General features: G+C 37.1%; 1 protein-coding gene across 1 annotated transcript in view; it reads left to right on the forward strand.

Moving 5' to 3' along the window:
- The window catches only part of WDR43 (WD repeat domain 43), a 38,085-nt gene extending 23,996 nt beyond the window's left edge, over nucleotides 1-14,089 (forward strand). The window contains exons 11-18 of the mRNA XM_079791529.1: nucleotides 1,147-1,275; nucleotides 4,165-4,251; nucleotides 4,857-4,888; nucleotides 6,053-6,116; nucleotides 6,733-6,846; nucleotides 7,397-7,466; nucleotides 9,568-9,614; nucleotides 9,718-14,089. Of these exons, the coding sequence (XP_079647655.1) occupies nucleotides 1,147-1,275; nucleotides 4,165-4,251; nucleotides 4,857-4,888; nucleotides 6,053-6,116; nucleotides 6,733-6,846; nucleotides 7,397-7,466; nucleotides 9,568-9,614; nucleotides 9,718-9,903 (729 nt within the window). The 3' untranslated portion in view covers nucleotides 9,904-14,089. The remainder of the gene's footprint in view (nucleotides 1-1,146; nucleotides 1,276-4,164; nucleotides 4,252-4,856; nucleotides 4,889-6,052; nucleotides 6,117-6,732; nucleotides 6,847-7,396; nucleotides 7,467-9,567; nucleotides 9,615-9,717) is intronic.
- Nucleotides 14,090-14,415: the final 326 nt, after the last annotated feature.

Here is a 14,415-nt window from a genome sequence, read left to right on the forward strand (position 1 = left end):
GGGAGCGAAGCCAGGGGAAGGAAGGCCTATTCTTGCATGAATATCATGCAACCGGCCCTCTGGTATTAAAAATAATGTGCCAACTTTCTTGAGCTTTGGCTTAGGTCTAACCCTTTCATTTCCTCCTGCCTTCTTAATATTTTTCATAAGTTAAAATATCCCAAACTGGAGGCTTTACCAAAGCATCTCTTTTTGCTTTGCTAGTCAGAGAATATTATATTTTTATGTAGTCAGATTGGTTTTATAAGGGATCAGTTCTGTACAATTAAGTTTTTGTATAGTAGATTTCGTCATGCTTATTTACACTTATATTTTAGATATTTATCAGGGGAACTTGGTTGTAGTATTGCATCTTATAGAAAACTAGGGTCCCTCAGCCTGGCCTGCACTTTCTTGCAATCCAGGACTCCCTTAGGGGATGTCGGACTGCCAGTTTCCGCCTGATCCTCGCAGGTTCCATCTAGACAGAAGGGAGCCCAATCCCCATAGGCCCGATCCCTGCAGGCCCGATCCAGACAGAAGGGAGCCCGATCCTGCGCTTTGAGCATATTTCCCCTGGTGGTCAGTGCACGTCATAGCGACCGGTCAACCGGTCATTCTGTCTTTTGGTCGCTTAGGCTTTTATATATATAGATATAGATAAATCAACATCTGGGACTGCCCCTTAGTGCTGCCACAGAGGTGGGAGAGGCTCCCACCACTGCTGCTGCGCTCGCCAGCCATGAGCCCGGCTTCTGGCTGAGCAGCGCTCCCCCTATGGGAACACACTGACCTCGAGGGGGCAGCTCCTGTGTTGAGAGCCTGCCCCCAGGTGGTCAGTGTGTGTCATAGCGACTGATCGTTCCACCATTCGGTTGATTTGCATATTAGCCTTTTATTATATAGGATATTTAAATTATGGCTTCTTGGGAAGTTGTTTTTTCACTAGACCCTGGAAAGTTGAATTCTAGATACTACACTTGTCTCCAACATTGGCTTTATGGCAGTGGGTTCTATTGGAATGAGAAAGCAGGCTTGTGTTTTTCAGGGTTGAAGTACGAATCAGTCAGTGTCTTTTTGTCTTCTCAGATATAAGCAAAAGGAATTTGACCAAACTACGTTATGCCTTATCTGGTTTATCATTAACGGGTCATCTCTCTTTTGTAGGTTAGCATTGAAGAACGCCTGGGATCATTGAATATAGAATCAAAAAAAGAAAAGGAGGACCTACAGACAAACAGTTTTCCAGTTCTTCTAGCACAGGGTTTAGAAAGTAATGATTTTGAAATGTTAAATGTAAGTATTATAGCAGTTTTTAATTGAATTAAGATGGTTAATTTTTCTTAGAAATGATTGACATATACATTCAGAATGAATTGTCATGTTATATAGCCATTTAAAATTTAATATTTTGTGAGTTTAGTCAAATATATATAATTTGGTGGCATTATACAGACAGTCACTAACCTACAAAGGGATTGTATTAAATTATTTTGAACCTGGAATGCATTTTCTCATAGAAATATTGTTCAGAATTGTTATTAGGATCTTAGGCTTTAGTTCACAAAAGCCTTTATAGACATATAGTATACCCGAATTACAATACTCAGCATTCTAGATCACAATTTATATTTTTTTCTGTAGGAAAATGCGTTCCTGAGTTTTTACTCTGGATTCCAGAAACTTATTTCCCCCTGGCCGTGAGAGGGGGCGGTGAGGTGGAACCTTGACAATGGGTAGGAGGTTTGGGGAAAAATTCAGGAGGGTTGGGGGTTATGTTATGAATTATTTAGAGGTAAAAAGTACTAAAAACTTTGTATAAAGGAAGGCATTTATGATTTCTGTGTTTGTAAGTTGGTGACTGCTTGTATGAAGTTACTTAATTAGGTCTTTTAAATTCCAGAATTTGATACTGGTCTGTAGAGAAAATTTAAGTGTAAAAAATTGGATTTAAGCACTGCTTGATTACCTTAGGGCAATTTATATTTGCTGAATGCATATAATTTTGGTAACTCAGCAATATTACAGTGTCACTTAGTATAGATGTGACTTATATAATATGTAACTTAGGAAGTTTGTATTCATATATGTTTTTTAAATATATTTTTATTAATTTCAGAGAAAGGGAGAGATAGAAACATCAGTGATGAGAGAGAATCATCAACTGGCTGCCTCCTGCAGACCCCCTACTGGGGATGGAACCTACAAACTTGGGCATGTGCCCTAACTAGGAATCAAACTGTGACCTCCTGGTTCATGGGTCTATGCTCAAGCACTGAGCCATACCGGCCGGGTGTTGATTTATGTTTTTATTTAAGTGGGAATATGTTATGTTTGTGTCTAAGGTGATTTTGCAAAATGAGAGGGGAAATCATCTCTAAAAAGTTAAAACAACTTTTAAAATAGTTTGGAAGTATATATATTTTGGAAGGTAGATTATAGTTTAGCATGGCATGCACAGCTGGTTTTCAGCAAAGGTACTAAGTTGAGTCAGTGGAGAGAATAAGTCTTTGAAACTAGTGCTGAACCAACTGAATAGCCACATGGAAAAAAAAGCATCTTGACTTTTACCTCACACCTTACACAAAAGTCATCAAAAAGTAGATCATAGGCATAAATGTAAAACCAAAACCTACAAAACTTCTAGAGGAATACAGAAAAAATATGAAAATTTGAGTGGTGAAAGGCTAGTTAAATGCATTATAAAAACAAACATGAAATGTTAAAGAATGCTAAAGAAAAATTGGTCATGGACTTCATGAAAATTAAATACTTGCTCATGAAATGACAGTTAAGAGAATGAAAAGGCAAGCCATAGGCTGGGAAAAAACGCAACTCCTATTTGACTGAGAATTTATATCCAGAATATAAAGAACTCTTAACTTTGTGAGGCTTAACTCAAATACAAAACAATTGGTAAAGGTGTGATACTTCACAGAATTCATAAGGCTAATTAGTGCATGTAAAGCTCTTATGTATCACTAACCATCACACATGCAAATTAAAATTACAGTGAGATAATTCTACTAACCAATAGATTGATTAAAATTTAAAAGACAGACTATGCTATCCTATGTGGATGTGGAACTGGAACTTGCATCTTTCTGGTGGAAATGTAATATGGTACAAATAATTTGGAAAACAGTTTGGCAGTTTCTTAAAAGTTAAGGATACATCTGTCATACGACCCAGCCATTCTAGGTATTTGGCAAGAAAATAAAAAAACTATGTTCATACAAAGACTTGTATGTGAACTGTCATAGCAACTTTATTTGTAATAGTCAAAAACTGGAAAGAACCCCAATGTCCCTCAACATATGAATGGATAAACAAATTGCTTATTTAGCAATATAAGAAATATGTTATTGATACATCAGCATGGGTGAATCTCAAATTTAGACTGTAAGAAAGAACCCAGAACAAAAAATAAAGGTACATATTATTATATGATTTCATTTATATAATAATTCTAGAAAGTACTTACCAATATATAGGGGTGCAGGTGCAAGGAGTGATAGAACATAAAGGGGCCCAAGGAGACTTGAGGGTAATAGAATGTTTACCTTAGAGTTTGTTTCATATGTAAATGTTTATATCAAATAGTACACTTGAAGTGCACACAGTTTATTACGCATCAGGTATATTGCAGTAAGATTGTAAAAGAAACAAATTATCAAAATTATCTTACCATTTATTGGTAGAAATGAATGCTAACTTCTATATCCATTTAATAATTTTGCTTCATTTGGGATGACTTATTTTTGAAGGTTTTTAAAAAATAAATTTTTATTGATTTCAGAAAGGAAGGGAAGGGAGAGAGAGATAGAAATATCAGTGATGAGAGGGAATCTTTGATTGGCTGCCTCCTGCATGCCTGGGAATTGAGCCTGCAACCTGGACATGTGCCGAACCTTGACCTCCTGGTTCATTAGTTTAAAGTCCAACCACTGAACCACACTGGCTGAGCAAGAAGAAATCCGTTTATTGACGTAAATGTCCCGTAACTGAAGACTGCTTTTCTGATAGCCATAAGATAATAACATTCTCATTCAGTCCCTCCAACTTTTATTTGCTAAAATTCAGTTAGTAGTTTATTGCTTGGTTTTAAAAATTATTTTACTGACAGTTTTTTCTGTAGTTTTCTTAGCTTCTGAGTATGCTTATATATCTTTTCTTTTGTCACAGAAAGTACTTCAAACTAGGAATTTAAACCTAATAAAGAGGACTGTGCTAAGGATGCCCCTGCATGCTGTTATTCCATTGTTGCAAGAGGTAACGTTGAGTACTTTGTTCATTTTAAGGTTCTAATGCTGGAGTTTAATACTAAATCCAGTATTCAGAGAAATGGATTTGCAATATGTAAGCAAGCAGAGCAATCACAGTGGGTGAAACATAATAGATCTATTCAAACAATATTTGCCTAATGATTTTGCCTGCATTTTTTATTGAGATATAATTCATATCCCATAAACTTCACCCTTTAAAAATAAATAGTTCAGTGTTTTTACTGTATTCACAGGTTGTACAATTATCACACCAAAAAGAAATCCTGTACCTATTGGCCACTTCCATCCTCCCTTATCCCACTTCTGGCAGCCTCTAACCTATTTTCTATCTCTACAGATTTGCCTATTCTGGACATTCATACATATAAATCTTAGCCTAGATTTTTATCAGGTCATTATTCTTATTGTGGGAGCATATATTCTGATTCTGTTACATTGGTTGGACATTTAGGAATTAGGATACTTAGGAATAATGATTTCCTAACATGGTCATTACGTTCATTTGTTTTTGTGGATGTGTGTATCCTGGGAATTGATGGAGATTGGCTGTCTCTGAAGTACTGTTGCTTATACTGTTTTTCTCCCCCTCAGCTTACAAAGAGATTGCAAGGACATCCTAATAGGTAAGATGTTTAAGTGACTTAAATTGCTTTGTTTTTATAAATATTTTATAGCTTTTTTATTTCTTTTAGAAAACACCTGTGAAGGTTTTTAAATTTTATTATCAGGTCATTTAATGAATTAATCTTATTTAATGATATGGTGTAAAATTGCCATTTGTAGAACTTAACCTCTGGTAGCTGCTAAGTAAGATAAGGCATATAAAGAGCCAGCGAGCAGAACAACCTTTCGCTATGACACCCACTGTGGCCAGTGAACTGGCCCACCTCCCGAGGCCCCTCCCGGGTGGCCTCGACCCCAATTGGCCTGTCCCACCCCAGTTGGCCCACACACACCCCACCCCCCGCTAGCCCTGCCCCCTATCGCAACCCCTACCCCAATAGGGGGCGGGGTTGGCCGGCCAACCTCCTGCAGCCCCTCCCCTTACCCGGCTCCTCCACCCAGATCGGGGGCAGGGCCGGCCAGCCAGCCAACCTCTTGCCTTCTCCTCCAGATAGGCCCTGATTGGGGCTGGGCCAGCTGGACCCCACCCATGCATGAATTTGTGCACTGGGCCTCTAGTATGTTATAAAAGACTAAATTTGTGGGTCTTTTGTTATTAATTTGATAGTTAAATATTTAAACAGGAAGTTGATATTTCAGAGATCCTAAGCTTTATTATAGTAGTATTATTGTCTACAATATGCAGTTTTTCTTAGCTAAGTTATTGCTAAAGAATTTATTAATTAGGCCCGGCTTATACATTTTTGGTCTGTATTTGTTTTTAATGTTGGTGTGGGAATCTTTTGCTAATTGTACCTGATGATGAGCTCAAATATTATGAACATAAAATACAAAGTTGAGCTCAGGTTATGTGCCCTGATAGCAGTTAATTATTAAATAAAAGCTTAGGTTTATTCTTAAAATATTTTAGAGGAAGGGAATTTTGTCCTATGTTTCAGTCCATCTTACTTCCCCCTCACTCCCAAGAGATCAGTATATTACACAGATCTGAAATACTCAGTGAAAGAATGTAAGGACTGTTAAATTCTCAGAGGTTTATTCATATAGTTATTTTCTCACAGCATAGTTTGTAGATCTTCACTTCGCCTGAGTTTTCCTAATTTTATTACTCAGTTGTATTTAATTTCAAATTAGTTTACTTGGATTCTTCCCCTTTTTTTCAGTGCTGTTTTAATGGTTCAGTGGCTAAAATGTGTGTTAACAGTCCATGCATCATACCTATCCACAGTAAGTCTTTTCAGCTACAATTGAATAGTTTGACTTTGATAAGGATTATAAACTGATGACTTAACAAAACCACTCTCTCTCCATCTTCAGCCATAAGCTATTGCTTTTAAGAGAAATGTTTTAACATATATTGACATGTTAGCCTTCAGGTGTTTTCCTATATCTATAACCTGTTCAGCAAAATTATCTTTACATCATATGTGTCTTCCCTCCCCCCTTCCCTCTTAAAAACTTAGCAGATTTCAGAAGTTTTGTATATGTGCTAACATGTCTGCCCTACCTTGTCCCAGGAGGATACAAGGTAGCTTGTGATGAAAATGACATAAATTAAGTATTCAACCTGGCATTTTGCTGGGGCTGTTCTCAGCTCTTGGTTGTCTGTGCACATGGAAGGGAGAGAGCATAATGTCTTACAGCAGCACCAGAAAAAACATTATCGGTCACAGTGTGAGATCATGTTGCTAGGCTAGGTCGTAAGCAGTTACACCGCTGGAAATGTAAACAGATGGCTCGTGGTGCATCGGCTAAATACTCAGGCACATCTAAGCATGATTTGTATGTTTGTTATCTATATTATGTCACAATAATATAAAAGCTTTTTTTTTTTTTCCTTTAGTTGCCTGACCTGGTACCCCAGCTGGGTACACTATACCAGTTAATGGAAAGCAGAGTAAAAACTTTTCAGAAACTTTCCCACCTTCATGGAAAGCTTATCCTTCTTATCACACAAGTGAGTAAATTCAAGTGTTTTGTGCTAAAACTTTGGATGTGATAGGAATGGAGTGAGGAATCAAGGATCGTTTATCTGAACACTGAAAACTACCTATTTGAGTAAGAAATGGCAAATCAGGATCCAGTCTTGAACTTGAAAATGTTATGTATTTTAACATACATACACAGTAAACTCAGTTGTGCCTATTTTAACTTTCAGTTGTTAAATCAGTTAGGATGATTGTGGCACTTTGAACAAAACTTACAGGGTATTTAGCCCTACGCAGTTTGGCTCAGTGGATAAGTTACAGGGTATTTAAATAGTTAAAAGATGTTGACACAGAAACAAATTCTGATCATCTTTTTAAAAGATTTTTCAACTTTTACAGAGTAATTCTTTCCTTATTGCATTTGATGAATTTGTTTTTTGCCCTGTATTTGATCTACGTCATATTGAGGTAATCCATTATGGTTGTTGAGGGTGAGTTTACTATTGGAGAAGGTTCTGTTGTGCTACTTGAGATAAACTTATACTCTACTTGTATTAACAGCATTTTACTATCTTTCAGGTTACAGCTTCAGAAAAAACAAAGGGAATGACTTCTCCTGAACAGAAGGCAAAATTGGTGTATGAAGAAGGTAAAGCTTGGGGGTTTGGGGTGGAGTCTACAATTGGAACATTTAGTTATTGACTCAGTTCTGTTATCTTATTTTGTAAAAATATTAATGTGAATGAGGTCATGCTCGGCACACCTTCTCTAAGAAAATGGGCATGCCTGTGGCAAAAATATGATTAGTAAGAAAAAGCACAAATATAATAACTAACAAAAAAAAGGCATTAGGTATGGGGAAGATATTTAAATTTAAAGAGAAGAATACTATTTCCCCTCACAAGCTACCAGGTACATGAATAAGTTTTTGCCCTATAAAATTTAGGCATCTTTATGAGTCCAGACCAGACAAGGATAGTGAAGAAAATAACATTTTAGACCATCCTCAAATATCTTAGGTAGCAAATTGACTGTGGAAGTGCTTAAGTAATAATTTAGTCATTACTGAGTAGAATTTATTTAAAGATTGTAAGGTCATTTAGCATCAAGAAATCTGTTAATGTAGTCACCATATTAATAGATTAACAGGGAACACTTTATATTTTAATAGAATGAATTCAGTTAAATTGAATGCGCCTCATTACTTGATAAAGTGAACAACCTAGGAATTTAAGGGAATTTCCTTAATCTACATCAAACAAAGTTCAGAAGCATTTTCAGGAAGAAGGGAACAAGATACTGCTGCATGTCCTGCCTAATACTGGGTTGAAAACATGAATTCTAGAAGGTTGAACTTTGCAGTTGTTATCCTTCTCCAATAGAAAATGCAGCAGGATCTGTAATAACACTGTTACTAATGAGATATGTAAATAATCAAGTTTACTGGATACCAAGGCCAGAAAAAAGGAAATCTGGTAGTATTATGTCTCAATAATGTACTGTATGTCCACTAATGTGTGTCCCAGTCAGAAAATGTATTAGAAAAATAAGATCTCATTCATAGCAATAAAAAAACTATGAAGTACCTAAAAGTGCATCTAAAAGTGAAGCAAAACCTTTCTAAGTTATAAGACATAATTGAAGGACATAAAAGCATATCATGCTGTACATACACAGGACTTACTTATAATTCAAAGTTTGTACCTTTTGACCTTTACCCCTCACCTCTGGCAACCACCATTCTGTTCTCTGACTTATTTCACTTAGGTTAGTGCCCTCAGGGCCCATCCACGTTGTCACAAATAGCAGGATTTCTTTAAAAAGCTTTTTTATGGATATTCCATTATATATATGTGCCATATTTTCTTATTTATTCGTTACGGACACTTAACGAATAATGCTGCAGTGAATATGGGGTGTAGATAGCTCTTGTTTTTGTTTCCTTCAGCATATACTCAAGTGGGATTGGTGAATCATATGGTAGTTCTGTTTTTAATTTCTTGAGGAACCTCCATACTGTCAGTGGCTACACCAGTTTACATTTCCATCCATAGTATACAAGGCTCCCTTTTTAAAAAATTTAAATTCTTCATTGTTTTTTTTTAAAATATATATATTTATTGATTTCAGAGAGGAAGGGAGAAGGAGAGAGAGAGAGAGAGAGAAACATCAATGATGAGAGAGAATCACTGATTGGCTGCCTCCTGCATGCCCCCTTCTGGGGATCGAGCCCGAAACTCAGGCATGTGCCCTTGGCTGGAATTGAACCTGGGATCCTTCAGTCCGAAAGCTGACGCTCTATCCACTGAGCCAAGCCAGCTAGGGCATAAATTCTTTATTGTTTAAAGTATTATATATGTTTTCTTTTTCCCCTATTGACCTTTCCCCAGCTGCTCCCACCCCTCAGCACATGCCCTCACCCCCCTTGCTGTCTATCTCCATTGGTTATGCTTATATGCATGCATACAAGTCAAGGCTCCATTTTCCCCCCACATCCTCAGCTTTGTTTTTTAAGATGGTATTTTGTTAGCATTTTGGTACTTCATCCTGCTCAATGAAATCTTGATGGAATAATATAATGTGCAATGTGCTTTTATACAGATGAGAATATTAATGTTACTACTTAGATGGGTCATAGTTGAATATATATTTCTGAAAGTAAATTCAGGTATCTGATTCTGTTTAGTTTTCAGGGCTCTGCCCTTTGCTTTGATCACAAAATTAAGGCAGCATTTTTTCTCCTTTTTTAGAATCTTCTGAAGAGGAATCTGATGATGAAATAGATAAAGATTCTGATGTGAGTAATTTGTTCGCTGGTACATAAATCTGCTTTTATAACCTTGTACCCTGTAAGAACAAGGCCTTCATGAGTGCTTTCTTTGCTTAATATTTTTTGCCAGGATAATTGGGATGAAGATGAGGAAGAGAAAGAAAGTGAAAAAGATGAGGAGGTTGATGAAGAGGAGGAAGATGAGGATTCGGAAGAAAAAGATGAAGAAAATGGTGAGGACAGAGATGTGACAAGTGAAAAAGAATTAAATGGAGATTCTGATTTAGATCCTGACAATGAAAGTGAAGAGGAATGAAGACAGAAAACAAGCCAGTGGAACGGTATAGACTCTGGCTCACCTTCCCCAGTGCTGCGAGTTCCCTGGGGAGGGAGGCTGACAGGATGCCAAGGACCGCTGCACATTTCCCAATTGCTGATGGTGGCTCCCCGGCCCCTAGTCCTGAGCAAGACTTAACTGTGTAAATAAGAGTGTTACATTCAAATGTTAATAAACTTTACACAGTAAATAGACACATTTTCTGCAATGTACTGACATCAGTGTCGAATATATGGTATATTTTTATAATATAATATCCTAGTATGACTTGGTTATACCAAGAATTGGCATCAGTGAAGATAAAGACATTTCCCAGATAGGGTTCAAGAACTGGACTTGTGTGAAGGAGTCAGCTCTTATCTCAGGTTGGTATCTTCCATCAAACCCAGATATGAAGCAGCACAAGTGAAAGAAGTTTTAATTAGATAATTATAAACTATGAAGGGATAACAGAATGAGTAAAAATGTGATTAAAAAATGAAATCACCTGTGTCCCTAGATTGTCTGTTAACCGTGGTAATCTGATTTGAGTCAGATTGGATATTTGGAGGGCTTCTCTAAATAAATAACCACTTATTTTTTAACCTGTCATGTGAAATATTTTTTAAAAACAAAAAATTATGATAATTAAAAAAATTCAAGAGTTAGCCATATTAAGGATTTTTCTTGACTGCAACTGCCTGTAAAGAATCATTAGTGTATAGATTTAGAAGTGCTCATTACCTGCAACTTTTAAAAAATTCAGTTGTAGCTGCTTTTGAAGAGGTTTTCATTTTTATTTAAATTACTAATGGATCAAAGAAGAATTGTTTATTTTTTCTCTTTGGTTTTAGATATTGATGATAACCTTGTTGGAGTTTTTTTCCAAAGAAAATATTTTTATAATTCAGTAATTTAATGTTTTCCTTTCTTTTCATTACCCACTCTTGGCAGTGTTAGGGTATATCTGTTTACCTTTAAAATAATAAATCTGACTCAAGATTTTTTAAGTATGTATAAATACGTATTTTGGTGTGCCACAAACGCCTTTTCAAATTAGTGATTTTTTTTTTTTTAAACATGCCAGTATTTGTTTAGTGCTCTCTAGGGAACATTCAGATGGAAGCTCACCTCTTAAAGGAAGGGCTGGGGAGATGGGTTTATTTTTCCCGTCTGTGAATATGTAAAACAAAGCCATTATCTTTGAGGGACTTAACCATCCATGGTGAAACAGATTTCTATGCTCAACTAATAGCGCTGGAGCGGGAGAAGTATCTTGGGAAAGAAAGTTTCAGCCAGCTACTGTTATAATGTACAGTTATATTTGTCTATAAATGGAGCTGTTTATGGGAATTTAATACCATTCTCTTTGTAAAGTGAATAAATATTCATCTTTACCCATTGCTTGTCTTGTGATATATGTAGAGAAATGGCCACACGTTTGGCCTTGTGGTATAAAAGTTTTTTAAAAAGCAGTCTTACTCCACTGCTTTCAGTGCTTGTTGGATAACATTTGTAATGAAATGAAAGAACCAAGAACTGTTGTAATCTAGTGATTGTTTCTTGATGTAGCCCCACGCAGCTGGGTCACCTGGCACAGCTAGCGGCTGTTTGACCTTCCAGGATCCTGGGCTTTTATAGTTTCCATTTTGTGGTCTGAGTCAGATTTCCCAGCACCTGACTATCTAAAGAGGTGTCTAATAATTGCTTACTAATTACTTTTTTAATTGATTTCAGAGAGAGGAAGGGAAAAGGGAGATAGAAACATCAATGATGAGAGAATCACGGATCGGCTGCCTCCTACACGCCCCCAACTGGGGATCTAGCCTGCAACCTGGGCATGTGCCCTGACCGGGAATTGAACTGTAACCTCCTGGTTCATAGGTAAACGCTCAACCACTGAGCCACACCACCCGGGCACTAATTATTTTTGGTTTAGATAAATCCAGAGTTAAATTACGTTTGTTACAGGGTATTTTTCACTGTGTTGTTCTCCTAATCTAGCCGAAAAAGTTGTATGTGTGGTGTCGTCTTTTGTGATTTGATTTTGAAAAATTAACTGTGATCAAAGCAAGGGTCACACACTGTATTTGGTTGTCATTGCTCTGACAGGACAGTTAGTGTGGTTGGGTCTCCTCAGCACCACTTAGGACGGCTGGTTAAGGGTACATTCTAATTTAGGGGGCAGCTTGCTCCTGACCATGGGCACCACCACAATATGGTTATATCTGTGAAACAGACTTGCTATTTTTAGCTAAACTTAGATCTTGTTAATCTCAACCTAGTCAAGTCTGCCCCTTCTTTTTTTATTGTGGTAAACTGTATGTGAACTGTACCCTTTTAGCCACTTTTAAGTGTACAGTTCTGAGGCATTAAGTACATTTACATGGCTGTGCAACCGGCAAAGTCTCTTAAGTGGTGATTTTTGTGATAGGATCAGGTCCAGGGGGTGAAAGGGTGAACATGAATACAGTCAGTCTGATGCAAAGAGACCAAATTTGAGGCCAGAAGCTCCAGTTCTGGGCCTATACTGCAGCATGGCAATGAAAAACCTGCTTGATTTCTTTTTTTCTTTGGTCCGTAACAGGAGAGTAATGGTAATGCTGTCTGTCAAGAGGATGCTGGGAGAATGAAATGGGACAATGCCTGGGACACTGAACCCCAAAGTGCAGCACCCAACAAAGGGGTTCTTTATAGAACCATGAATTGTTAGACATTTTTCCAATATGGGAGGGGAGGATGGGGCCCAAGTTTCTAAGGGAAACTCCCTATGGTCTCTGGCACTTTTAAGAAATTGAAACAGAGCCTATGGGTAAACAGTTCTTTTCCACAGGTGAAAAATTACTTAAATATTTTTTCCCTTTTCTTTAATGTATTTTTTAATCTATCGTTTTAAAAAAGTACCAATAAAGATGTTGCTGGTGGGAATGCAAATTGGTGCAGCATTAAGTTCCAAAATTAAAAATGGAACTTCCGTTTGACCCAGCAATCCCACTTCTGGAAATACTAGGTGTATCAGTTAATAATGCGGATTTTTTTTCAATAGCTGGAGTTACACATATGTTGATATATATGTGATTTGATATGTATGCTCTTTTGTTGTATTGACAAGCTTCAAAACTTCATATGTCAAATTTTCTGAAGGTGTTAACATGATAGATATTTTTACGCTTAAAAATGTTGAATTTCGTGCCAAAAAAGCATTTGTGCGAAGTTTTAATTCATTATTTTGAAGAAAAGTGCTGCTGAAAGTTATCGTATACTTTGGGAAGCTTATGGTGAACATGCTCCATCTCAACATACTTGTGAACGCTGGTTTAAACGGTTTAAAAGTGATGATTTAGATGTGAAAGACAAAGAATGTCCAGGTCAATTTGAGCCACACTGATCGTAAAACAAAAAGAATGAGCCAGAAGAAACGGCAAAGTAATTTTGCTTCATGATAATGCACCATCACACACTTCAAAACCAGTTAAAGACACGTTAAAAGATCTTGCCTGGGAAGTATTAACCCACCCACCATATTCACCAGACCTTGTTTCTTCAGATTACCACTTGTTCTGAGCAATGGCACACGCACTTTCTGAGCAGCACTTCAAAACATACGAAGAAGTGGAAAATTGGGTCTCTGAATGGTTTGCCTCAAAACAAGAAAAGTTCTATTGGGACGGTATCCACAAATTACCTGAAAGATGGGGAAATGTGTAGCTAGTGATGGACATTACTTTGAATAAAGCACTTCAGATGTTTCTCTTGAAATTACTGTGTTTTCTTTGATTACAAAATCCACATTATTAACTGGTACACCTAGTATATCCTAAAAAACCCAAAACACCAATCAGAAAGAATATATGCACCTCCATGTTCATAGCAGCCTTATTTACAATAGCTAAGGTTTGGAAACAGCCCAAGTGTCTGTAAATGAATGGATAAAAAAGCTGTGGGAAATTTACACTGGAATACTATGCAGCTGTAAAAAGGGATCTCTTACCTTTGGGACAGCGTGGATGGACCTGGAAAATATTATGCTAAGTGAAATAAGCCAAACTGAGAAAGACAAATATCACATGATCTCACTTGTGGAATCTAATAAACAGAATGAATTGACCAACAAAATAAGATCCGAAGCATGGAGGCATGGAACAGACTGACATACCTCGATGTGGGGTTGCGGGGACAAGAAGAGATAAACCCAAGAACTTATATGCATAGCCCATGGACATGGGCAATAGGGTAGTGAAGACCTGTGAGGGGTGGGTCGGTGCTGGGAGGAGAGGTGTAAATTGGGGGGAGGGATGGGAGCTATCTGTAATACTATCAACAACAACCGAAGAGTGTAAAGAAGGAACATAAAATCAACCATTTGTAATGTTTTCTTGTGTCTCCTTTTCATCTTTTTGCACGTGTGCACACATTTTTCTTACGAAATTTGGATCATATGTTTTAAGCGGCACATAGTTCATTATCCTTTGAAATAATGTTGCTTATGGCTATTAGTATTCCACCCGTGTT

Source organism: Cnephaeus nilssonii (assembly GCF_951640355.1).
Source record: "Cnephaeus nilssonii genome assembly, chromosome: 15".
Taxonomy (NCBI): domain Eukaryota; kingdom Metazoa; phylum Chordata; class Mammalia; order Chiroptera; family Vespertilionidae; genus Cnephaeus; species Cnephaeus nilssonii.